The following is a 27,067-nucleotide window of genomic DNA, read 5'->3' as shown; positions in this document are numbered from 1 at the left end:
AAAAACAACATATTTCTCTTAATTTTGTTTGCCAGGGACATAAGTGCAGATACAAGCGATAGTATTTTTTTTCACAGTGATATTAAATCAGTGAAGCCCTTACAGGTGGCTTTACTAAAGCTTTACTGCAGAGACGTGATTTAAAAGGTCTTACCCAAGATCTTGCTTATGTTGGAATTGTGCATGTCAGGGAAGGCCTGGAGGATCTTGCGCCGCTCATCCTTGGCCCACACCATGAATGCATTCATTGGCCTCTTAATGTGGGGTTCGTTGTTGTTCCTTCCTCGGGCTTCCCTGAAGACTCGTGCCTCAGTAGATCCAGCACCTCCTGTTGGCCAACAATAATAGGGTTGGGGTTTATCTGTAGAGCCATTTACCTCTTTGGACCCTGGAATAGCCAGAGCAGGAACAAGAAGAGAGAGCGAGGCAAGACATTGATTAAATGACGAGCCATGTTCAAACTCTCCTTCGTCTACTGTCATCGCTGCTATCATCATCATGAACATTGTTTCAGATGAGTGCAGGGCTACAGACCCTCCAAGAGGGGGTAGACTTTCTATTAAGTGGAAAACCTGACTTGACAGGCTTATATTTTATGTGCTATAAAAGTGAATACAATGTCAGTTTAAGGGGAAGCTACGCTCTTCAACTTATACTCAGGTCTATCCAAAACCAAAAGAGGAAGAAGACCTTGGACTTCAATATAGATAAATATTTTGTCTGCAAGTGTTACTCAGTTACATACATTTCAATTTGACATTCATAGTATCCATAAAAAGTGCAAGAATGCCAACATAAATAACAAATATTGGACTTGAGGCAGTCTCTAAAATTCAATCCTCTGCTTTACACTTTCTCTCTTTTTTCCTCCCTTCTTCTTTCTCACTCTTCTCTCTCCTTCAAGCACACACACACTCACAAACTCATACACACAAACAAACCAGGCACACATTTGCGATGAGAGACTGTGCCGAATCTGCAAAGTGCTGTTTCTCAATCAGGGCATTCACAATCAGCATAAGAGAGTTTCTCTCAGTATTAAACTGTACATCAGACTGATAATGATTTCTGTTTGCATGCGCATTTGCTTCCTTTTATATGTAAGATGTGAAAGAATTAAATAAAAACAGTATGAATATTTAAACAAACAAAAACATGTTGATAAACAAGGCTTGAAAAATAAGACAAAAAAAGCCTTCCATATGCTACGATACATCTTTAATGATCTCAAATCTGGAAAAGAAAGCTTGGGATGACTCATGCATATTTCATCATCCACATGTGAAGCCTTCTCATTAGACCATTCCACTAGCAGCCTTGGCACACGTTACCTGGGGTTTGATTTCTATTATTATTTCAGTTGATAAACAAAATCAAACTCTTAATGAGTAATGGCGGGCTTTGCAGAGACATTAATTCCAAATCCGCAGAAACCTCGCTCTGCTCTAATCACAGAAGATGCTGCATTTTCAGCATCAAGAGTTTGAGTGTCTTCACTTTGGAAAAGCTTGTCTTCTTTTCAAAAGTATTATAGGAGACAACTAGTAAAAAGGCAATATATGTCACACACACACACACACACACACACACAGACAAACAGATGCTGTACTGAAGGAGCCGCATCCACCGCCAGTATAATAGAAAGGAGGTGTGGTGGAAGTCGGTTTTAGTTTATGCTCACTGAGAATGTTTGAGGTCCAGCTGCCCACTAGGAAGCCCGTTTCTCCCAGTACAAAGGCCCCGCAAATCGATTTTCACCAGCTCATGTTTAACAGTCAAACAGCCACATTTATGATCCACAGCAGCTCGCCCTCATCTGGGAAGCTCATGAAAAATATGTTTTCACATTGTGACGGCACAGTTGTTGCCCAAAGGATTCAGATCTTATTGTCATATAGTTCTGGCCAATGAAAGTTAAGAGTCACAGTCATTTTGCTGGAAGTTTGCTGGTCTCATCTCAAAATCCTGTTTGAATATATAAAATAAATATATAAATATATTTTATTTACATTGTGGGGGCAAAAACAAAAGCTCTTAATGTTAATATCTCTAAAATAGAGATTGAAATCAATATACTACCTTTATTTAGGACCATGCATAAAAATTAAGATTAGATTGCCATCATTTTGTGTAACTGATTTTCAAATAGTAAGTATAACGTTTTTCACCAAATTATGACCTTTCTTCTGAGAATTTACTATCATCTTCAGTCAAAAAACCCTTGCTTTTGCTTAATCTCTCTCTTTAATAATATGGCTTACACAACCTGCCAGTACGTTCATATAAATATACACACATACGTCAAAATACTAAATCAGAACATGTAAGAGGGGTTCTGTGTCACTTTTTCAAACTCTGCAAGGACCATCTCTTGTTCTGTGTGTTTGCTTCTGCCTCCTAGAATGCCACAGGCCCTAAAGCCATCATGAATTCAGAAATAATACACTACCTTTGCTGCCACCGAACCCCACAGTACGTTAATTTCATTTAGCATGCACTCACTGTACAGGATGAATTGATTTCACTTTGTTTGGTTTTGACAACCATGTTTATTGTGCAATGAAATGTGGTGTGGCGGAGGGCTGACAGTATCCATCAACGCGGGGCAATCTGCTGACTGCCGGGGCCAGATGAAGGTATTCATTAGCTCAGGAGCGTAGCGCTCACTCAGACACGACAGCCAGTGTCTGCGCCCCGGGATCGCTTGCTGTAATTTACGATGCCTCCCGTGCCATTACTCTATCACTGACACTGATTCAGCAATTTATATACTGGTGTGCATGCATACGGGCAGAGGTGAGCTTCTTACAGGGAGGGGGACAAAACAAGCGCCTGCCATCAGCTAGTGCCACATCCATAGTTAGCCAGGAAACCAGCCACGTGACTTGGTTCATTGGAGGGAAGCCAGATGAGGCATGGTTTTTAGCTCACATGATGGCACATAGAAAAGCGCCTGTCTTCTGTCTGATGCTACAGAGCGTTGTTGAGATGAACAAGTGTTACATCATCTTCACCCATACTGAGGCAGGTGCTGCGGGCCTGGATTTGTATAAAACAAAGTGATGAAGGTATCAAGCTGACTCAGACCTAAGGCTACCTTAGGGAAACCAACAGCCTAACAGAGAGTTTGACCTTTGACCTGAAATAATATTATTATAAGTCTTTGCTGTCTGTCTGATTAGAGTACAAACATTATAGTACAGAGTTGGGAGAGTGGCTTTCTACAATATAAGACCTTGCAAGCCCCCGTGGGTAGATAAATTTGGCCCCTTATTCAGCCCCTGTAATATATATGTCTTAATCAGAGACACCCTGCACATTAGCAGTCAATCTAAGTAAATCCCTAGAAACTGCAACATGCAATTTACTGCTACATTGTTTCTGTCTTTTCATTGAAAATGGTGACACTGCTCTGACATTTTGCAAATGAGCATTAAAAATGTTTTTCCAGGAGGTGCAGGACATCTAGGAATCAGTTAGTTAGGTGTGTGATTGTGTAAATAAACACAGATGTTTAGCAATGACAGGGGCAGGCCCCCTGGGTGGTAGCTGGGAAGGGAGCGAAACAGAGGGAGTGCTGCTTAATAGAATTTATTGTGATTCATGAGGCCCGCAGCTCAAGTGTGACAGAGCGATATGAGAATACCCTTTTAATTTGTCTCTCCTGGAAACACTGCAGATGAGCAGCATGAATTACAGTGAAAAAGAATGATTGTGTGTGTGGGTGTGTGTGTGTGTGTGTGTGTGTGTGTGTGTGTGTGTGTGTGTGGGTGTGGGTGTGGGTGTGTGTGTGTGTGTGTGTGTGTGTGTGTGTGTGTGTATGAGGGAGGGCGGGGTGGTTATAAAAAATGAGGAAGTGAGAGTGTGGATAAGGATGAAGTAGAAAAAGGGGGAGAAATAGAGAGAGAATGTAGCGAGGCCCAAAAGACTATCACACCTGTGAGCTGCAGGCTCAGACTCGACCATGTACCAAGCCAGAGGGTTGCACTGCCCCAGCCGTCCCCTCTCCTCCCCCCTTTTCTCCTCCTTACTCATCTTTGTTCTGCGGGCAGACACATAATGTCACCCAGGAATCCGCTCAAGAGGATGAGCCTCAGTGAGCAGGCAACAATCACACAAACCTGCCAAGCCCTCCCTGTTGGGATCAAATCTAAGACCTCTGACTGAAGGCATTTACGGCTGACAATAGAGCCTCTCCCTCCGAGCAGGATCAGGCTAGACAGGACATAGGGCTCAGTGCCCCTGCTGTAGCCTGAGCTCATAGCACGCTAATTAAACCATAACAAATTACAAGTGATATAAGCCCTATTATAACATGTCAGTCCTTTTTTTCTTTTCCAGTGATTTGAGTTTTGTGGCGCACTTGTGTGTGTGTTAGTGTGTGTGCGTGTGTATACGCAGTGGGAACTTGGGCACAAACAGCCAACCTGTTTCAACACGTAGACTATGGCTTTTACTTTTGTCTTCTCTATCCCCTCTCATTATGCATTTAGCCTAAAAGTGGAGTCTAATCTTTCACAACATCCCAGCTTTGCACACAGAAAAGGAGATGCATGCAAACACGGAGACACGGAAACACACAGAAATGTGTCATATTGAGGATGAATTTGAATTTGCAAACTTCCAAACATAACTTTTTTTATTGATCAGGGAGACCTATTCAGCTATTGTTGTTCTGACATGATAAATCATTATGTCTGAGCCTCTGCATCTAAGCTTTCTTCTAGGAAAACTCCTCAGCAATAAAAGCCAGCAAGACATTCCCACGGCCTCACAGTGGAAGAAAAACAACAACATAAACCTCTTCAAACAATCAACTCGTATAAAACTTCATTACAGCTCAGAGCTACCGATGTAAAGAAACCCATCACCAATGATTTGTAACAATAATACAACACTACTGTTCTACACATTCTATTCCATGAGGAGACGCACTGTTCGGCTAAAGCCTTGTCTTTTCTCACTCTGTGGTTGATATTATCACACTGGGCGTTTTAGATTAATTCTGTTTCCTGCCTCCACACATCTCTCAACAACTTCTTTGTTCTCTGCAGACCTTCAGTGTTTGGGGGGTGGGCAGTTTAGACAAACACACAACCTCAGCTACACAGCAACTCCATACTACCATATGTGAATGAACAAAGGGCATGGCTGGGCTGAGGCCTTTGTGGTATTTGGTAATGTTTTCATCAGAGCTTAAAAAGACCTAATGAAGTTGCAGCGGGTTTGTGTGTGTGTGGCTTTATAAAAATGAAGGAAATCCTATCTATTTCCATTCCTTTGCCACTTTTTTCCAAGTCGTTAGGACTTTGGTTGCCGCATGCTTCGCAAATATTAGCTCAAGCAACCTAAAGCTTTCTGTGAACTGCTGTGATGACAGAACTCTGCTGTACACTGGGCCTGCTCAATGTGGCTGCTCTGTTCTGGAGGGAAAGCTGCTACACACCAAGGGTCTTTCACACCCTATGTAAGGGTTAGGAGGTACACCCAGTAATTTTCCTTTTCAGGGAACAACCAAAGTATAAGCCTTGTGTGTTACATTTATGACTTTCTGAATGAATTTCTGTATTTTGCCAGCATAGATTTGTAAGATATGCAGGTCAAAAGACTGGGCTATTTGTGGTTGAAAATTAAACATCTTTTAGACGTCTTTTATCCTTCTGAATTGTTTCAAAAGAATACAATTTTTTATATTTTAATGTGAAGCAGATCCATCTACCTGTTGAAATATAGTTTCAAATGCCATTCTAAGTGGCTTTTGACAGGAAAATCAGCAAATAGCAACAATAAGCTGCACTTTTTATAGATGTATGTTTCTGTGTATTAAGGTGTGCTAGGGAACCAAGCCTCAATTGGTTCAGGGAGTAGAAAATCCTTGCAACAAGGATTTCAAAAGTAAACATGTCCTCAGAAGAGTAAACACTTTGTGGTTCACATCATAAAACCCTGCTTCACATCACTCAGCCGTATGTGTTTTCCTGTTGGTGAAGCTGAAAGACACAGACAGATATATTTGTGGTGGAAGAGAAGAAATGGTAACTGTGTGTTTTGAGTTATGTGTGCTGCCCTGGCTCCCAGCCATTTCCCCCTGGGAAGAGGACCTCTCCTCTCCTCTAACCTCTGCTTGCTCCTAATCCATAGCCCACTGGGAACACTGATGTGAGGCGTCTGGCACAAGCCTTTCCCTCGGCCCTGTGCAGGACTTAAAAGGACACAACTGCCCTGGTGTGCGCTCTGTTTCGTTCCTGACTCCACAGTAGCCACAGAGAGAAGGTTCCCACTGGGAGAATGAGCAGTGGAAGCACATCTGTCCGAGGAGTCAGACGGGTGGGGATGGGATCTCCTGCTGTGGCTCGTATGGGAAACATGTCAATGAATCCACTAAATGTACCTCTAATTCACAACCAGGATTGGGTGTGATGTGAAACTAGACATGATTAAAAAAAGACTTTTGCTTTGGAGTTGGTAACCAAAATTTTTATGGGAAGTAAAAAAAAACATTTTTCTTTAAAAGTCTATGTGAACCAATTATGCAGGAGCATTTATTTCTAAAAGTGATGGGAAATGTGTCTAAGATGCTATTTAAAGATGTAGATGGGTTACATTGTCCTGAGAAATATCTATCCTTCTGCCTTGAGACTCTTCGAGGCATCAAAGATGAGTCAGAAACATTTTCCTCTTTGCTCTGTCTCTGAAGTGCCATGGAAACTGCCACAAATATTTATGTCGGACAAACATTAGTGCACTGAGGTGCTCCTTGCTCCTGTGTAGGAATCAGCGCCACAAAGGGAGATGACGCTTTGTCACACTGGTGTAACCCGAATTTACACCCGTGTGCCCAGGACCTCAAACAAGCACAACAGCAACAGGAGCCGAGCTTGGAAAAAAGCCAGCTTTGTCCTCAGGCACCCTTGTCCTCCACTCACCTACCTGTGAAAACCTCTGAGCCACGGCTCATTTCAAACAGCATTCACCCCAGCCCCCACAACTCCTTTACACAAACACACATGTTTCTGCACACACCCTTACAAACCACTCTACCTTCTAAAACTGAGACACATGCAGTAACAGGCTTCATCAGCCATCAGAACTCCTTTTTCATTTTAAAGTACAGAATCAGCGTATAGCCAATCCACTTTATGTCATTAACTTTTTAGCACAGAATTCACAGTAACTTTTTGTAAATTTGTGAGGATTATTAGGAAACATAAAATCATCTGATGTACAAGCAATTACAATTATGTGTGATAAAAACAAAAAAAGAAAAGAGAGTGTGAAATATGGCCTTACCATCTAGATCCTCTGGCCTGGTGAGGTCAATAACTCTGTGGCCGATCTTTCCTTCCTCACCCAGTTTGCCGAGGTGGTGCCCGATGCTCTCAAAATGCGCCCTCTCCTAAAGGGAAATACAAACAGTCAGGTACACGAACAAGCACATAGACACGTTTTACAGTGATAGAATTGTAAAAATAACCCCATCAAGAGTCTGAAATTTTGAAAAGAAAAAAGTGTCTTTGATAAATGGAGGTTCTTTTGAAGAGCTGCTCTTTTGACATGAGCTAGATGTAGCTTTTTCCTCTCTCATCTCTCTATTCAGCAGCTGCTATAATGGATGACAGGAGGCAGAGAGACAGTGAGGGCCAGGGGTGCTGTAAATAGATTTACAGAAGGATACTTTGTGATCCCAAGCACACAATGGGGCCGTGGCCCTCTTTGCAGTGCTCAGATTTTCCTCTGTAATCTTCTCCTTACATCCTCCCTTGCAGTCTACAGTGCCCAGAGCTCAGCGCCCATCATTTATTCAGAGTTCATGCTTTGGAGAACACACCGTGTTTTCCCGTTTGTCATGTCGCTTTGTGCTCAGATTAAACTTGGCATCATGTTGTACTTGACGCACAATGAAACCCTGTCATTCAGCACTCCGTGACAATATTAAATGTCATGTCCATGTGCATTTACAGAATAAAATAACAGCTTTCGGGGGGCCTCTGAATAGTTGCTGCACATTACACTTAATGTATTATGCAAGGGGAGAGTGCCGACTGCTGCTGGCTCCATTGTTGAATGACCTACTTCCTCAGTGAATACACAGGGCATTAGCAAAGGGCTGTCTTCCTCTCTAAAGACTCAACTAGGAGATGGACACTTTGACTCTGCATGATACAAATAATCTCTCCCCCCCTAGGTTTCGCCTGGATGACACTAAAAGCAGGCATGTTGCCACCATTCAGAAAAAAAGCATTTGTTTTACTCCCAGGGTGAGCATTCAGTCTCTGCCAAAGATGTACTGTCTGCACTGACCTCTGCCTCTTTCTTTTCTAAACATGCCTATCACAAGCAGTCTGAACAGATACTCAGGTAGAGTCCCAACACAATACTAACAGCTCCCCTGCCACACACACTGACACCAACACACACATTAATCTTTTAGCTCCTTTTTTGTAATGCATTGTACCATTTTGTAGTTTCCTCACTTTTCCGCCCACAGCGGAGTTGTTTCCACAAATAGGTGAAGGTGCTAAAAAACTGAGCAGCAGTAACTGTTGTGAGTGAAAATAAAAATGTTTATGGCTGAATTTGATTTGTTTAATTGTTTTTACCTGTCAAATAAAATAATTCGCAACAGCAACAATATCCATCAGTTATTACAAAAAAGAGAAAGAAATCTCTCTCTATATTTTTTCTTTTGTATAACTTCTTTTACTTGAGGGTTAAAAAAGATGACAGGATGCAGATAGTTCAAGTCCATTTGAGGCCTTTCACAGTATTTTGATTTTCCTCATGCTTTTATTTATTCAAGAACTATTCCTCAAAAGAAATGACTGCGAGAGAGACAGAAAGAGGACTGCAATTTACCATCATACTTGAAGGAGCAGTCATTATTTATGGCCAGCTGAGTGATTCTGATATACAATTAACCACTACCTGCTTATGGCCTGTGATTAGAGCCTGTCTATCTGACGGCCCTTTGCTTACTTAAGTGTTTTCTAATTATGACATATGTGTTAGTCCCTGCTGGGCAAGAGGACGCTTTGTAAATAGAAGATGGAGTATGGTGCCTTTTTTAGTGTCACATTCTGCGTTAAGCAACACATGCGCGAGCATGCAACATGCACACGCACACAGAGCTGTATTCATCACCCAGCAACATTATTGCTCTTAATGAAAGAAGCTAGCAGCCCGATGACAAAGTGACTGATGTGCGATTAGCTGGATGGGCAACGGTGCTGCTTCAGATGCTACTTGGACATTCCACTAAGAAGACACAGTGTTCATGGGTACTGTATGTCTGTAATAAAGTAGTCATCTCGTCCCTCTTCTGCGCTTCGTTAGTCCCTCCTGATCAATCAAGTCCTTTTATATACTCATGATCATTAAGCATCATGTTGGGCTGAGAAGCAGAGAGAACAGGGGCCATCCATCAATGAATTTCATTAATAACTAGCTCAGTGTTGAACTTCTTTCTCCACCGCACAAAGTCATATGATTAGTGAACATCAGCGCATTAGACAGCTGTGAACAAGACTGAATGAGGCTCTTGTTGGAGGATTCCTTGAGGTAGCTTGACTTGCTTGGATACAAAAAGGATCATGTGGTTTTTATGTGGTTATGTAGAAAACAGACATATACTTTGTACAAGCTGGCATTTTACATACTTGATATAGAGTGGTAGTTACAGTAAGTAGTCCTCCCTTCCTTGTGTTAGCTATGCTAATTAATATCTCACTATCTGAGCAATATGGTCCCACAAATTTTCATAAAATTTTATATACTGCGCTTAATATACTTATTGGTTATAAGTTTGGTGATTTATATATGCAAATTAGAATTATAGTTGAAATTAGGGCCATAAATTATCTGCACAGCATCAGGGTTTTGTTTTAAGGCTTGAAAATATTCAGTGAACTAATGCTTCTTTACTGCCCACGCATCAAGTGCTGTGATAAATTAATGGCACTTTTATTATTTTATAGTGTCATTAAATTTTTACTGATCACTCTGACATAGAGAAGTAGCAAAGGACATGCAGTATCTTAGTAGCTGGCCATCCTGCCAGGAAAAGAGAGGGAGTATATGGCCGATATAAAATATGTTTATAATGTACAGTACAAGGTAATGATGAAAGACTTTGAACACAAAGAATACAGAAAATTCAAGCAGCTGTGAGGAGGTACAGATAAAGAGACAGGAAACAAAAGATGTAACAGTACACATTATTCCCCTCCCACTCTGACCACGACCGCTGGCAAGCAACTGGTCCCTCCCTCAAATGACTTCAGCATGCAGCTCTCCACCCCACAACTAAAATTATAGCAATGCACTCTGAGCTGTAGTGGAAAACTGCCACCCACAATAATCTCATCTGCCCTGCCTGTGCAGTCTTTTGTCTTTAAAGTTTGGAAAAGGATGCATTTTGTGGAGTTGCACATGGCTGCCCAGTGAAGTCACGAGCCACTCCAGTAAAGTTGTAAGTTATTGAGGAAGAAAGAGAAGTAGAAAGAGGAAAGATAGCGGAGTCAGTGCAACTTTTTGGGCGAGGGAACCCAGAAGAGCCCTTGTCAATGTTGTAAAGAGAGCTTTAATCTGGCCGGCCACAGAACATGTGCCGGAGGCCTGCTGCTCTGCCCACAGGGTGTGTTCTGGGCAGAGGCGGGTGGCGGACGGCCCTGTGCATTGTGCCTACTCCTGCCCTATATTTAGGCAACACATTGCCAATCCTAACACTCCTTCACTCTCTCCTTTGTAAATAGCTCCAGGCTATAGGCAAAGCCATATGGCCTGAGATTGTTCAAATACAAGTAGAGATCAAAGGCAAACAAACAGGAGAATAAGGAAGACTGGGGTGCAGATCAGCGTGCAGTTTTTGGAGATGGCTCAGTTTGTTGAGTCAGCTTGAGATGTGTAATGATCTAGATGATTTTAAAGTTTAACATCATAAGAAATTGATGCACCTCACAATAGATACCATATGTGTTTGGATCTGAAAAACTTGACTATGCTGTTGCTCCAAGGAGTTCAGCCAAGGTGAAGAGAGGCTAAGTCATCATCAACATACTTCTTTCTCAGTCCTATATGCTTTAAATTCCTTGATGGAAATAAATATACCAGGTTTTCTTGCACGTTACTTTGACTTTAGGCCAAAGTCCAAAACATGTTCATTTTTCATATAATCTAATTAATTATTTAAAACATAATATGAAATTATTAGTTATACTGGAATTCATTTACCAATTGTGGGTTTTTTTGTAGTTGATTTTGGGAACTAAATGATCTGACTCCATGTTGAAAAAAGGAACAAGGTAAACCAGATGATACGAGTACAGATTAAGTTGGCATGTTTGCTCGTCAAAACATTTTGACATCAGAATGATTGTTTAAAGAGAAAGCGGCTTCATTTCTTTCAGGCAGCTGGCAGGCATGACACACGTTATTCCTTCCAAAAATTACCATTGCCAACTTAAAGTCATATAATAGTCTGGTTATTTTTTGGCCATATATGTATATACAGTAAATGACATGTTTGGCCCTTTCTGCAAAATCTGACATCGGTAACTGCTTCTCTAAACTATTGGTAAAATCTCATCCATGATTCCTTCATACTGGAAAGTATATGATTGCCTATGTTTAAAATTTTCATCACTGGAAGCTTTAACAGCTGCAGGACCCTAAACAGCCACTTATGTTTGATAATGTGCTGAACTGGATCTGGTTATATCACACACCTGGTATGTGGAAAGTTGAAGGCAGTGGCTCTCTGACCACAGCACAGTGCTTTGTGTATCAAGTGTCAGTCATCACTGTGGTCTATGGCCCTCAGACTCTTCTCTCTGAGGGTCTCAGACTAAACCCCTCAACAATCTGTCCCAGCTCCGATGGAGACAAAGACTGCACTTTAACATGGCTACAGCTCCTCACAGCTCAGCGCCTCATCTGTTTTGTATTTTTATTGTAACCAGTTGCAGTGTTATTTATAAGTCTGCAGCTTTCCAATAGTTTTTGCTAGTTTTGAACCATTTAAATGTTAAATACATCCAGCCATGCGGTAAACCCACAGTTCCTTTCATGCAGACTTACTCTCTTTTTACCCTGAGCTCTCCCTTTGCTAAGGCTAATGCAAGCAGCAGCAGAATCAACAGTAGCAGCCACAAAAGGCTGGCGTCTGTTCTATAGTAGTCGTCCTCAACATCACACAGAGCAGAGATGTCCAGCTATTCCAGTCCCATTTGTACTGCCAGGGCATCACCTCATTTGTTTAAAACAGAGGAGGGAGAGGCCTTTAATTAAATTAAGGAGCTTAAACTCTAAGTTGAAAAAATGTTGAGGTAACCCTGCTCTGGGCTTTGTGCCAATGTAATGTTTATTGTTTGTTTTTAATAAAAGGATATACTATCATTATTCAAGATGAGTTACTTTTTGTTGGAGGGACAACAAGTCAAACCCACAAAATATGACCCCAATTTGAAATGTGCATTTTGTCTAAATAATTGGATTTCTTTTACATGTTTGTTTGTCTACTTTGGGATATTTTGTGACCATTTGTAATACATTATACATAGGCTGCAATTTTTGTCCTCAATTTTAGGTTTGTGTAATATAGAACCATCTAAGCACAGTAACAGATTTCTGTTCTTCTCCACTCCACTGCTAAGATCATTTGTGTTGACACACAATCCTCAATGATCCATAACTGTTCCTGGTTCCTCCAGGGAATGTCAAGTTGGGCTCAAATCTAGTGCCTTATCAAACCCTCCAGGATGCAAACAGCAGGATATTAGAAACTGCAGCATTACCAAAAAACCCTTTCATATATGGACAAAGACTTGTTGGACACTGGAGCCATTATGTGTCTGCTGCAACAATACCATAGACTATAAATGGTCCTTTGTGGCCTATTCTTTTCCTCTTCCTTTGTTGTATGTACCTTGTGGTGAGTGCAGTATCACAGGTCTTAGCTACTGGGGCCAGCAGCATTTCTGCAGCAGGCCAGAAATTCACCATGTAAAATGACAACTGTAGAAAATAATGGAGCTACCATCGCCAAATGAACCTACCAAGATGCAGTGTTGATGTCTTTCTGGGGAAGAGGCAAGACAGAGCAAAAGACCTGACCTGGGAAAGGAGCCCGCAGACACACACACACACTCATGCACAGGCACATATTATCCAGAGTCATACATTATTTTTATTCTTTTGGCAAACACGAACAATTGGACAAAGCATTAATGTAAGCAATCTTCACAATAGCACTTGCTGGCTAAAGCCAGTGTCTGGGAGCTGAGCATAATCTAATTTGGATGGGCAAACCCTTGTATGCCAAGGATTTACATTGCAGCCAAAACGCCTTGGTTTGCAATTTCCAAGACAGCAGTCGAAAAGGAGCAGAAAATTGCTTCCAGGGCTGCAGACCAGACAAGATTATATTCAAAGTCTTTGTGAGGGCTTTGCCTGAATAGAGCCCTGGCATCACATACACACACACCGACACACACATGCATGCGCATGTATGCATGCACACACTTACACACACACATACACAGGAGGGAACAGTATAACCACTATAACCAATAGGTTAGGAGTCTGGATTTTGTGGAGCACCAGTATAAGCTCCATTTGAATATTTACAGGATGAACTTTGGGACACAGGAAATGGACAATTGTAGTCATCAATACTGAGGAGAGGAGGTGTTGCGGGGCAGAGAAGGGCAGTTCAATAGGTTAATACACTGGCCTTTCACCTTTTGATTCCAGTTAGGGACATGTCAGCAGAGGAATATATTTTATCTCAAACAATCTCTAGGGCATCACATATGCAGCGTATGTCAGAACTTAAGTGAGAGAAATTGATGCATGAGGGTAGACATCTGTCATACTTGACTATACAGTTAAATAACAAGGCTTGGCCAATGGCCCGGGGCCAATAAACTTCGAAAATGTGATAAGACTTTTATCTCTTCTTCTCTCCATGGCCTATAGTGTGTTTCTTCTATCCGGTCACATTGGACCTCAGTCAGGGATTTGCTAATATGCGTTTGTAAGACAGATGAAGGCTGAAAGTCTGAAATATTAAGTGAAAATACTTTTTTTTTTTGTCAGAGAGGCAACAGTTTGCCGAGGCTGGAAATTGAATTTGCGCTTTACAATTTGACTGCAATGTCTGAGTAAGAGGAAATGTGCTCCCTCATTTACAGGCAATTTACAATTTACAGTTTACAGACAATTATACTATTCATGTCTGCAACAAGGCCTAGCAGCACCTGTTATGTGTTCTGGCAGGGCAAATATTTGGCTACACCTGACCGATTCTGTATTGACGAGATAGATGACGCAATAGTTTTGAGTTTTGGGGATTTCAATTCTGACTGCTTGACTGCTACATTTTGCTGCTTGCTTTTTCCATTTTACAGCTGGCCATGGTAAAACTTGTATAATTTAGATATGAGAGAAGACATCTTCTCTGAACACATTAGGGATAACAAGGGCCATGGTTAGTTTTACAATTTATTTTGTTAATTTTCAAAAATGTGCTTGCTCTTTAATTGTCTCTGAAAATAATTATTTTCTTCTGCTGAGCCTGATCTACTGGCCATATATTCAAGTCGGCCATATAAATGTTGATGACAAGATGGGACATGGCTGAGACATGGCTGAATGTCTGCATGCACCATCTGAGTGAAAACATACAGAAACAGATACTTGATATTTATTCACCCGTGACCCTGAAAAACAGCATGTCCAGATATAGCTCCAGTGCATAATAGAGAGAAACAATTCAAATGGTCACAAATGGATTCAGATGTGCTGTATTTGACTGTAGGCATACTGGCACATTCTAGGTAAAAGCTTCCTCTGGGTGAAGAGGAGATGGTAAATAATGGAACAAAGTAATTGCCCTCTGTAGACAATAATACCTTTAGATAAATATTTCAAAAAGCTAAATTGCAGAAGGGTTGTAAAAGGTTTTATTGTACTGATGGGATATAGTAAAAACGCACAAATAAAAAGACAAGCAAGAAAATCTGCTCCTGTATAGCATGAATATTTTACATGTCCTCAGGTTAAAGGCTTGTATATTGTAGAATAGAGACTCTGGTCTACACCATGTTCTCCTAGGTCAATGGCGAGAGAGAGAGAGAGAGAGAGAGAGAGAAAGAGAGAGAGAGAGTCATAGTGGTAAAGGTTAGGGAGGAATGCATTGTACTGTTCAGACACACTTTGTATGAAAAGATGAATTGATCCATCTGTAAGCAGCACTTAGACCCACTCCTCTGCCTGGTCATTACAGTGGGATAAATCAATATTTAATATCCCCTCTAACAGCCACACTGGATGATCTTAACCTCTCCTTAATCCCATTTATGTTACCTTTCCAGAATCTTCTTCATGTAAGCTCTCACTATGATAAACTTCCAAACAAGAGATTGGGAGGGGAGCTATTAAAGACCACACCATATTTATGTCAGGTGAGGCGCTTTCATGAAATATTAATATTCTGAAACTGACCAAAGTGAAAGCTTTTATCTGGGGCGTTCAAACCTTTCTAGTTCGTTGGCTTGTATCAGCAAAAGTCTCCCTCTCCTTCTCTCTCATTTCACCGCTGAATTACAGCCTACTGTTCTTTATTGCAGCCGAAGGATGAAGATGATGGGGCAATTCTTTTAGCTGACTTGATAAAGCGTGCTTCTCATTTCACACCATCCTAATAGGGCCAGTGTCACTGAAACTAAGAGGTGACAATATCTCACTATGATTTGCGTGAGCCAGAGTCAAGCACAAGCTCAGTTAAGGTGTCATTCAACAAGGCAATAAATTATGTTGTAATGAAAACAGAAGCATATTACCTGAGGTGATGCTTTCAATTATTGATATTAGTAGGTCTTTTCAAGAAACACAGATACACACACAGCCATGTGTGTAGGGCTTAAATTACTTCAAATGCAACAATCACATTTTAGCATCTGAACTTTAGGTGTAATTATTATTTGAAATTAGTGTACTCATTTCTGAAATACTATTTCAATGTATGGCCCTTTTATCACTTTACATTCACTTACCCTGCACACACTCACTCACCCACTCTCTCTGTCTCTGTTTTTATCATGCATTCTTAAAAACACACTCTCTCCCCTCAGGTGGCAAACTCAGACAAAAGGTAGATTACAGGTGAGGAGTGACTGCTATTTCAAGCAAAGGATCCCTTTAGAAAAAATAACGAAGAAACAACAAAAAAGAAAAGCATTCTCCTCTAAGATGATTGCTTGAACATAGGTTGTCCAAAATTCAGGGGAAACAAAACTAAATCCGACAAAAGACTAAGCAGGGAGTGAAAAGGTGTTAAGCTCTACCTGCTAAGGACAATGTAGCTGTAGCTGTGTGCTGCCTGTATAAAATGGCTCTTTACAGGCATTGTTCAGTAACTGCTTTCATGTCATGGCACATTCGGCTGCTTGGTTGACCACAGGCGCACCTTAGTTGGGGGGTAGGGAGGCAGCTGTACCAGCTCCTCTGACAGACACTGAAAAAAAGTGTTTTCACACTCTCGCATCACATACCATGCTGTAACTAAACACAAAAGCCAAAAAACAGGTGGAAAAAGCGTACAATTGATTTCTTTGCAAGATAATGTGCCTGTTTCCTTGGTTTAAATGTAATTTTGTGACATGGTACATTTATGACTTCTGTGTATCAGTACAAAAGAAAGATCATGGATTGATGATTATTCTAAATCTCTTTTGTTTGTGTTAGTAAGGGCTGAGTGTAGGGGAGTCTCTGTCCTCTCTGTGGGCTGCACCAATTTAATTGCTTTACTTCAGTAAGAGCATAGTTGATTGCCACCTGCATAGACAGTGATCTCTTCCAAACACCAAATTAGAGGGAAATCAAAATAGATATTCATTGACTTTTTTACATATACATTGACCTAGTTGAGGCTGTTGGTTGAAAGTGTCAGGTGCTGAAATATTAATGAGCATCGCTCCTAATTCCTGCCTGCTCCTCACAGCCAACTGGCAACATGGCATCAAGCTGAAGAGAGGAGGACAGCTTTTTTCTCTCCTTGATTGACTCATCGATTGAAGATATTTTTAAAGGGAATCCCTGGGAGTGTGTGCTCCTGGTACAAAGCAGCCCCATCCCATGTCAGGGGACGGAGAGGGTTGCAAGTCTGCTTTAATTGGGCAGAGACTTCAGAGTCTTCTTAACCCACACCGGGCACCGCCATGGCCTGTCACGGCCCTCACACCAACATCAACAACACCGAGCCTTCTAAACACGCACACACAAACATATTGGTACTAATTTGAGTATACACACATACATACTGAACCATGCCAGCTCTTATCAATACGACCACCCTGGACATGGATTAAAGAAAAAATATTAGTCTTAAGAATAACTGCTATATGAAAATCACCATGTTCTACTTTCTTTAATAGTTTCTTTTCTCCACTACTTGCAGAAAGAGCTGAACACCCTTTGTGGTCAACTGCTTGTTTTTTTTTCTTTATAGAAAAAGCTTGCAATGGAGCAGACCTGAATCAGGGATAAAACTGAGACAGACTCTATGATAGTAGTCCTAACCTTGTCAACTCTGCAGTTGTTGAGGCCCACTGAAGTGAGGGCGGACAGCTTTGCCTCCATGCCCTGCTGGTGATGTTGCAGCTGTTCCCTCTGGATCTGCTCCCTCATTTTCCGAGCCTCCTGGATGGCCTTCATCACTGTGTCCTGGTCCCCGAACAACGCGGTAGAGTTTAGGCTGGACAGGATATCTATATACACACACACACACACATATTGGGGTTTGGATAGCAAAATTAGTCTTCTGGAACACACACTGGCAAAAAAGCAAAACAACGTCACATAAAATCCTAACAGTAGCATTTATTTGTAAAATATTAAGTACCAAAACAGTACCAAAACCTTGCAATGTGGTCTCCCTAGATGTGAGTGCACACTGTAAATCTGTGTGTATGTGTGGGATGTTGTTTATGAGGTGGAAACACTGAGGTCTTACCCAGAGACGAGCCACGGCCCAGGCCTCCTCCGAGTGGGCTGGGGATACCACCCTTGCTGAGGAGACTGTTAGGGCTGCTTTTACTGCCGAGGAACAGGTTTTGTGTCGGGGATGTGGGGGATTTGACCAGTTCTGTCGTCTTTGGCCGAGCAGACAGGTTGAGCGGCTGTGTTCCCTCCTCCTGTAGCAGCAGCAGAGAGGGGCGTGTAAGAGAAGACAGACACACACACACACCTCAATTTTGGGGGAAGCACAGGATTCCCAGACAGCACAGTTCTCTTCTGTTCTCGGTTAATTATAGGATCCCTGTCTTGACCCACACCTCCTCCTTGGTTCTTCCCTGTCTTTGCTTTTTTCCTCCTCTCCTCTCCTCTCCTCTCCTCTCCTCATCCATCCTTCCTTAGGAGCTGTGCCACTGTGATCTTCCTCACAGTTGCCCAGCGCCTTTGTTCACACTAATTAAAGCAGATTCTGTCTCTCTGTACATCTTCATCTGTTCTCCCTCTCCTCCTCCCTGCTCTCTGTGTCTGCACTCTGGTTCGAAGAATAAATAATGACCAGATAACGGCGGTGCCAATGATCAAAGACAGCTGTTCCATTCATCAGATGTCGACTTACATTATCTACTTCATTAACTTGTTTTCTAATTTCATTCCTCATTTGTGCATACTTGGTTTTATTATATGCTTTGATATGTCTAGACCTAAAAAATATGATATGATTTAAAAACACACTAAACAGCGTAGTTCTGACATGAGGTCAGAGGAAGATGCATGTTTGGTGCTGTATTCGCTGGGCTGGTTGCAGCCTTTACAGTAGTTACTTAGATTTCCAAGGTGCCACCCTCAGCAGCCTGTATACTGGGACCAAACATGTTTTAGCTGTGGGTATCTACCAGAGTAACCCTAATTAACCTATATAAATTATCTAATGATGCTAAAATCACTTCAAGATAAAAAAGAATAGTAAGTAAACTTTTGGCCTAATATTAAAATATTATATTTAAATAAATCAAAATATAATCTGAATTAAATAAATTTAAAGTATCACAAATCCATAATTATTTCATCACCTTAAATATAAACAAACAGTATAAATCGCCCTGTGCATACAGCAGTCTTTTAAATCAGATTAAGGCATGCTGTCGTTAACAGTCTTTTTCAAAGCCCAAGTGTCTCCTTGTCCAAACATATGGCTCAAGCATACACTGCCCCAAGGCCTTGTTATTGCTGTGCCAATAACAGTTTGTCATGCAGTGAAGCTGAAAGCAGACAAACAAAACTAAAGGCAATCTGATTCCATTGGACTGAGGATACAGATGGGAGGATGCCAGTATATGTTTGCATTTGCATTTATGTATGATTCATTTCATTTAAAGTCCTTAATTTTGTGATTTTTGGCAATATTTGTAATATTTAGACTAGAATTAGTATTAGTATTAATATTGGCCTAACTGCCATCCTTTTAATCTGATAAATAGAGAATTTAATTTATGTGATGAAATGACAGTGTTGAGTCAGTTAAATGGCAATCTTTCAGTGGAAATCCCAGGAGGCAGGAGACCTGAAGGATTGTGTGTGTGTGTGTGTGTGTGTGTGTGTGTGTGTGTGTGTGTGTATGTGTGTGTCTGTGTGTGTGTGAGAAAGAGAAGAGAAAGCCAGAGCGGCTTCCTACTATTTCAAGACATGATTTATGGTCTTTCTCCATTGTGATATTATTAAGCTAAACTACTCCAAATGGACATATGCTTCTGATTATAGCCTTAGTGAGTGGGGATGATGTATATGGCCTTTCCTCTGCATGGAGGTCTAGTGGAGTCATGCCATACAGCAGCAGAAAACACACATCCTGCATTTGGTTTGTTTACAAGGCAAAAAAAGTTGTCAATCCTGCTTTCTGCTTAAGTTTCATCAGCGTTTTTTAGCACTGTTGTAATGGTTTTATTCCATTTCAATTCCGTTACAAAAGAAGAAGAAAAAAACGTTTTATTATGAAAAAAAATTAGAAACCATGTGTTCCACAAATTACTGGCTTGGAGCAGCCATAGCCATAGCAACCATGTCCACAGAGTTCTGGTTAAGAGAGAGAAGGCCTTGTTAAAGCCCCACAGATTGATGGCCTGTTAGAGGCTGGGCTCAGCTCCGGCTGGCTGTAACACTGAAGTGGTGAACAGTGTAGATTCTATTTTATTCAGACAACACCAACTAGGCTAGGTTAGGTCAAGTACCACTCAAGGCTGGGGCTGGTGGTGGGCAGGTTGAAGGAGTTAAGGGTTGTACCTTGACTTGAGTGATGGGGCTGGAGGAACTCTTGTCATTCTTCAGAGAGGAGGGAGAGATGGGCCCACTAGTATTGAGGGGCTGGGGGAGTGGAGGCATCTTGGCTCCAGGAGAGACCTGCATGCTGGCAAGCTGGGCGGCATACAGTTGCTGTAGGGAGGAGAAGAAACCCGCAAGGCGTTAACATCCAAATCCAGCAAACATTCAAAGTTTTATATTCTGTCTTTTCCTCTCCCTAGAACTCTCTCTACTTCTGTGTCTGCCTTCATCTCCCCCTCTCTCTCTTTTACGTCTTTCCTCTCTTTCCATGAGGCTGGCAGAGAACCTCCATCAAAGGTCTTAACTGTATTTCAAAGGCTGAACCCAGAGAGAGACAGCAGTCTTAAAAACCACACAGAGATGGCTTTCATTCAAAATACTTGCGCCCCTATTTTCCACTCATCACAGAGAAAAGTTTGCCGACTGGATGCAAGTGTGTTAGCAAAGATCTCTCATTTCTCTAGATCTACACAGCTTCCTATTGAAGTTTCTGGCCTGTGATTTGTCTCCACACAGCCATGTGAGACAGTCCCATTCCACAATGTCAGAAACCCAACCTCGGTTGGATTGCCATCACAGAATATGTTAAACACAAGCATTATTAAGGCTTAGAAACCTGCACAAAGAACACTGATGTAATCACCGTTATTTTCCTTGGCGTTAAATCAGTAAGATGTCCAACCGTTGGTGACATTACCACACAAGAGGGTGGTTCAAATGACTGGCGAAGCACTCAGTTACAGTTGTGCCTTTAACAGGGTTGAACTCTGAAAGCTCAATTTACATTTCCACCACTGGGCTGATTATGTGGCCTATAGTCGAAAGGGTGGTTAAAGACGTTGATATGAGGGTTTGGAAATATCTTTTAAAAATCTGGTGAACCACAGGCTGCTAATTGTCTGTTGGATCAAATTTTGACAAACAAATTCTTCCTTTATCCTGGATAAAGTTACAGTGTAATGTCTTGACATTAAGTTGTGTGCCTATTTTTTTCATATAATTAAAACCTGAAACAAATAATACCAGACTGACTTTATTTGATTATTTTTGTGCCTGTGTTTCTGTGCCTACAGCGCCCAGTAGTCCTGCTCTGCTGGGACTTCTTTCCACCCCAGGTCTGTATTGATTGGCCACCAGGTAAGTGATGAAATTGGCTTTTGTCTCCAGCTGCAAATGGCAGGGGTCTGTCAAATAGAGCTACTGTCTGAGAAATAGTGTTACTCCATGTAGCCTTAGACTTCACTTCATCAGACAGATAGAACCCCTTAAATCCCCCACTGGCCTGCTATCCTGAAACTAGGTAAACCTCATGGTTTGTTGTGTTATTCAGTCAGATGGTGCTGTCAGGGACCATCTAATTTCTCTTTCCTCTTGCCAATCAGCAAACCCTGTCTCATTTCCTGGTTCAACTGGCCACATACAGACTGCGTTTGTGCGGTTTGGGAAAAAGCGTCCCGGCCCTGCTGGCCTCACCTTCGGCAGTGTAAATGCAGACTAAAGCCAAACAAAGCACTTTATGTCCATGCACATATCTCCAGATATAAACACACATGTGCTCCTGTAAGAAACTTTATCGCTGCCACATAAGCGGCAGTACAAAAGCTCCATTCTTCCAGGGGACCTGGGGATAACAACAGCACATGGGCAGCGGAAATGACAGACTGATTATGTTCCCACAATGATAGCACTGCCCCCACCTCCCTCACAAACAGCCTTTTGTCTCCAACAGGAATGGACACAGGAGCGGACCCAACTCTATTTTCTTCTCATCTGAACTAGACTTAGTAAATGTAAGCGGTAAAGGCACTCTGTGTTTCTGTGTGTGAGGAGGGCTAGAGAGAGAAAAACAGTGACAGAGAAAGAGAGAGAGGGTAGTCTCCATTCACTGTCTGTCACTCCAGGCTACACACAACTCTTAGTAGAGGAGTGGAAGCTGAGTCTGTTGGACAGATGTTTGCTAAAAGGCCTGTCGACGGGCATGTCCCTGACCTTGAGTTAGAAGAATTTTATTGTCCCGGAAAAACAGCACAATTAGACCTTGGTCGAAATTAGACGCAGTCAGGGTGCCCCTTTTCAGCACTGATTAGCAGGTCAGTGCCATAGGGTGAGAAGCAATGGTTACCCTTGTAACCAGGAACACCCTGCCTCCAAGAGCCAAAGAACAATAAACACAATCAGGGGAAAAGACAGACAAAAGGTGTGTTAACACACCATACACTGCTCAGAGACAGATATGAACTATCTTAGTGTTCAATGTGTGTAGTCCTGGAGGCTTTTCCCTTAGTATCATGGTATGTAATGACATACATTTACAATGGATGACAAAATATTTTGTTGACACCCAGCACATACCTAGGTTAGAAGCAAAACCTTGTGAAACAGTACAGGAAACTGTCAATATATAATGAGCACTGTGGTGTCAAAGGCTGAGGGATGATGCCTCCTGCCCAGGCTGCTCTCCCTAAGTAGAGGACATCTGCCTGCTTCCCCCAGTTGACACTCTCACATCTAACAGCCCCCTTCTTCATATCTACTTGCCAGGTGGGGGCAGCAAAAGGTTCATGGTATTTAGGGTCAAGCTGAAAGTCAGTGCTCCAACTCTGGGGTATAGGAGTAGGCGAAAGTCTAATTGGAGCTTTGGACCCCTCTGTTTCCTTTTTCTTGTATTTTCTTTTCTACACTTTTAACACTAGGTGTTTTACTTAATTTGATCAGGGGTACATATATGTCTTCTAGGATGCATACAATACTTCCATTCCGATCTAAACCATGGATTAGTGCCCTAAGGTACATCTTACAATATGGTAGAAAATAAGAAAAATGTACACTGTAGCCAATGGGATTGCAATGTGGGAGGCAAAAGAGAACGTTTACTCTTAGCTTGAAGGCCATTCTTCATGATCAAATGTGTGTAAATACAGTATGTGTTAATTGTTTTGTATCCTTAGTGCCTTCAAAAGGTTTGCCTTTCCTGTAAAACAGTACTATTTCTTATTACAGGAACAAAAACACACATATGGGGAGACACACAAACACAAAATCTAAGGTCTTTCTTCTGACCCCATCATTCCCCGTTTCCCAGTAGAGCGTTGCAGATCTCAGCAAGCATGGATTCAAAGTGAGTGCAGCACGCCCAAGGTCAGCCTGTTAGCCTCTGGTAATTAAAAACAAGCCCTCTGGAGGCAGCAGAGGTTAAACGGGGAGGCTCACTTTTCTGCCTGCGACATTAAACTGAGTTTACACACTCTGCTGATGATGTTAGACATCTCAGAAGTATGATGCAATTAAGACGAGCAGCCTCTGTTTGTTTAATAAAATAATTGATACTATAGCTCAATATAAAATTTCATAAATTATGAGAAAAACGTTAATTTGCTCGACTTACTTCCACCTATGCTTTTTTCCTTCTACAAACACTGGAGCATATGTCAGAGCATATGTCTAGTAGTATAAAGAGAAAAATAAATATCTGTGGAAAAACAAATGTGCATCTTGTTTTTATTTGTCAAATTTATTGCTGATAGCAATGATGGCACATTGCACATTTACAACTAAAATAAAAATATAAACATAAAACAAACAAATTCCATTAAACCCATAACAATTCATAATACCAATTAAAGTCTGCTGTACTTTCTGTGAGGTGAACATTATCTGAGCTCTGCCACACTCTCTTAATCACACTCTTTGTGTGTGAGTGTGTCTGTTTGTCTGTCTGTCAATGTCTCATTCACCTCTGCCTGGCCTGGGCGCTGAGCACTAGGCTGGATATGAGGGCATTAACTGTGCTTCAGTGCACCACACCATTTAAAAGGCAGCACAGCGCCAGCCCCGTTTGCCACAAGGCTTGTACAGGCTCATTGCCCAGGGCGACTAGGCAGGCTGACCCAGGCTAGGCCCAGATGTCAGGAGTGGAGGAAGGCGTCCTGGTGCACTGTGCCGATGCTTTCCAGTATGGCCTAACATCTGTCTCATCTGCTGGCACCCAACCTGCTCTGCTCTAACCCCTCCTCTGGCCTATCTCTACCTTACATCTACAGTATGTATATTTAAGTCTTTCTCTATCAGTTTCTCTCTCTGGCACATACACACACACACACACACACACAAACAGTTGTGTGAGTGTGTGTGTGTGTGTGTGTGTGGGTTCTCCAGGCCCAGGGGCCCCAGAGCCAGCCCTCCCATTCAGTGCAGCTCACTGCATTATCCACTCTATCTGTCCATCTGTCCCTCTGTTCACCACTGCCTCTATCCAGCTGCTCACCTAGCTGTCCTATTAGCCAGCCTTCCACACACAGCTAGCATTGCTGCACTGCTCTGGGTTACCTTCAAAGACCAAGCTCCTCTGCTCATAAACACAGAAACAGCTGCTCGCTACAGTATGTCTGTTCTCTCTTTTCTCCCTTCCTCCTCTCTCTCTCTTTCTCTCTTTCAAAGTCAAAAGTGCTTCACTTGTTAATGAAGGAAGCCTTTTTCTTCACATCTGTACTACACAGGCATTTACATCCAAACAAAAGATAATGTGCGGTTGCTGTTCTCCCACTTTCTTCCTGTTTGTCTCTGACTGTGTAACACTCTTTCTTATCACTCCAGTCGTCTAAGCCTCTCTGAGTACTCCTCCAGAAGTGTGTGTCTGCTTGAGATCTGGTTCGGGTTTGTTGCTGAGCATGTGGGCTGCTTTTCATCTTTACAGTAGGAGCATGAGCTGAGGCTGGGCCCAGGTTTATCATGGGCCTAGAAAGATGCCATAGAAAATGCGACGTGAAAGTTAATTACAGCGTTAAGTCTTAACTCAAGTGGCTCGACTTCCAGTACTGTAAAGGAGTAGGATGTGATGGACCTGGACAATTCAGGGAGGAAAGAGCAAGAGTAACACAGAGACAGAATGTGGGGAAAAAAGAGGATGGGAGTAATTTAAAGAGAAATATACAAACTAAGACATTTAGAGATGGTTCAAGATGTGGATGGGAAATTGGAAAAGCAAGACAGTGAGACAGAGACAGCAAGAGATAGAAAATGGAGCCTTGACTGAGTGAAAGCAGAGGGTTTCTATTTGTTTAGTCCTAACAGTGATACTGCATACAGAGAACCCAGATGTTCTGTTTGATCCAATAATGCTTTCTTTAAAATGCCTTAAACCCTAAAGTCTGCTTCCAATGATAGGAAACAGGACTTTCTCAAAGGTCCTCCTCCTGTTTAGTGCTTCTGTAAAAAGGAGGGGTAGGATATATTAAGTTCATATTGGCCTTAAGTAAATTGTTTTTTACTTGGCAACTGATGCAAGGTATAGTGTACAAACAGCAAATTAAGTGCTATCCCAAATAGAAAATTCTTTTGTGGAATTAGGGAAATTCCCTTCCTGTCGCTTCACTCAATTGAATATAGTAGGTGTCTGGACAGATTCGGGTACAATCTGAGCACAATTTCCTCTGTTCGGTGAGAGGTGTCAGTTGTAATCAGGGAAGGACAGGCAGGGATGGAGCCATTGTTTCCTGCTGGTCCTGGGCTCATCCCGGCCCTGTGTGGGCACTAATGAAGAGGGGCATGTCGCGCTGGGATAGTTTACCCGCCTCCTCTCCTGTGAGTTGAGGACGAGAGCCAATCTGTCAGGAAAACATTGAGTGAAATTGCCCTGTGGTACAGCAATGCCTGGTGACAGCCACTTGCAGACTGCCAGCCACCAGTGTGATGCTACCACCCTGTATTGACAAGCAAATTACAGTCTCCAACACTCAAACGCATCCTGGAAGATTCATTTACATCCATCAGCTCTAAGCCTTTGTTACCTTGTTGGGTTTTCTTCTCTTAGAGAGAAAGGGTGGGAAATGGGGGGGTGGGGATCTCAGACTGTTATGACAGAGGAGATTGTGAAGAGGCTGCGTGGCCAACATTAAGACTGACGGAGCGGCTTGCCTCTCTGACTGGATGGCTGATCACATTACCTCTGCAGCATTGTGGGAATTAATTCTTCCAATAAGATAATTTTTAAGGTTCATATATTGCACAATCTACACTGAGTAAATTGGTGAAAATTATACCTTGCCATGCAGCTGACAGGAAGAGATTTTTTAATTGGGTGGCAGCCTATTCAGCCATATGTGTGTGGGATTTTTATTTGTGGGTGTGTGTGAGGAAGATGAAGAATGAGCTTGGAGGTGAAACTAGAAAAGCTCAGGACAGTTTAAAGGGTTAGTGGAGTATTGTGCTTGATGATGCATGAAGAATAAACCCAATAATAACGAAAGTAATAAGTAATATTTGCTGGGGAGCCGTAAAACAGCTTATTTTATTTTATTTTAATTATAAATTGCATCATTATAACTCTGGACATAATGTGTTGAGTTCAAAGTAGCTGTCGCATTTGTACTGTGCTGGTGCTATTATTGCTCTAAAAGGGAGGTGACTACTCCAACTTAATTCCATGTCTGGCTTGATATGATGTTTTTAATCATAGCAGGCTCCCAGTGCTTTGTAGAGGAAGTGGTGGCAGTCACATGGTTTGTTGATCCCAGCTATGTAGAAAAGGGCATGTTTGACTTGCCTTGCTTTTTTAAGGGGAGTCTCTATGCAGGGTAAATAGCAGCCAGCAGGCGGAATATGTGACAGGCTGACAGACTTCAATTAATGGAAAATGCACCTCTTTTTGTTTACTGTGTTCTGTAAAGGTCAGCCAAGTCATGGTCTTGGAGGCACTGTTTTTGCCCATTCCCAGGGTTAGATACATAATCAGAATTAATCA

The 27,067-nt window shown here is 41.9% G+C and overlaps 1 protein-coding gene across 9 annotated transcripts in view; it reads right to left on the bottom strand.

The window, feature by feature from the left end:
* The window catches only part of sox6 (SRY-box transcription factor 6), a 136,741-nt gene that overhangs the window by 7,037 nt on the left and 102,637 nt on the right, over positions 1-27,067 (bottom strand). For all 9 annotated transcript variants that reach the window (XM_051379514.1, XM_051379520.1, XM_051379512.1 and 6 more), the window contains 5 exons: positions 20,290-20,439; positions 18,011-18,191; positions 17,578-17,765; positions 7,291-7,396; positions 155-328 (listed from right to left, as the gene is read on the bottom strand). In XM_051379514.1, the coding sequence (XP_051235474.1) occupies positions 155-328; positions 7,291-7,396; positions 17,578-17,765; positions 18,011-18,191; positions 20,290-20,439 (799 nt within the window). The remainder of the gene's footprint in view (positions 1-154; positions 329-7,290; positions 7,397-17,577; positions 17,766-18,010; positions 18,192-20,289; positions 20,440-27,067) is intronic.

Source organism: Dicentrarchus labrax, unplaced genomic scaffold (genome assembly GCF_905237075.1).
Source record: "Dicentrarchus labrax unplaced genomic scaffold, dlabrax2021, whole genome shotgun sequence".
NCBI classification, from domain to species: Eukaryota; Metazoa; Chordata; class Actinopteri; family Moronidae; genus Dicentrarchus; species Dicentrarchus labrax.
This window is presented reverse-complemented; position numbering and strand designations above follow the sequence as displayed.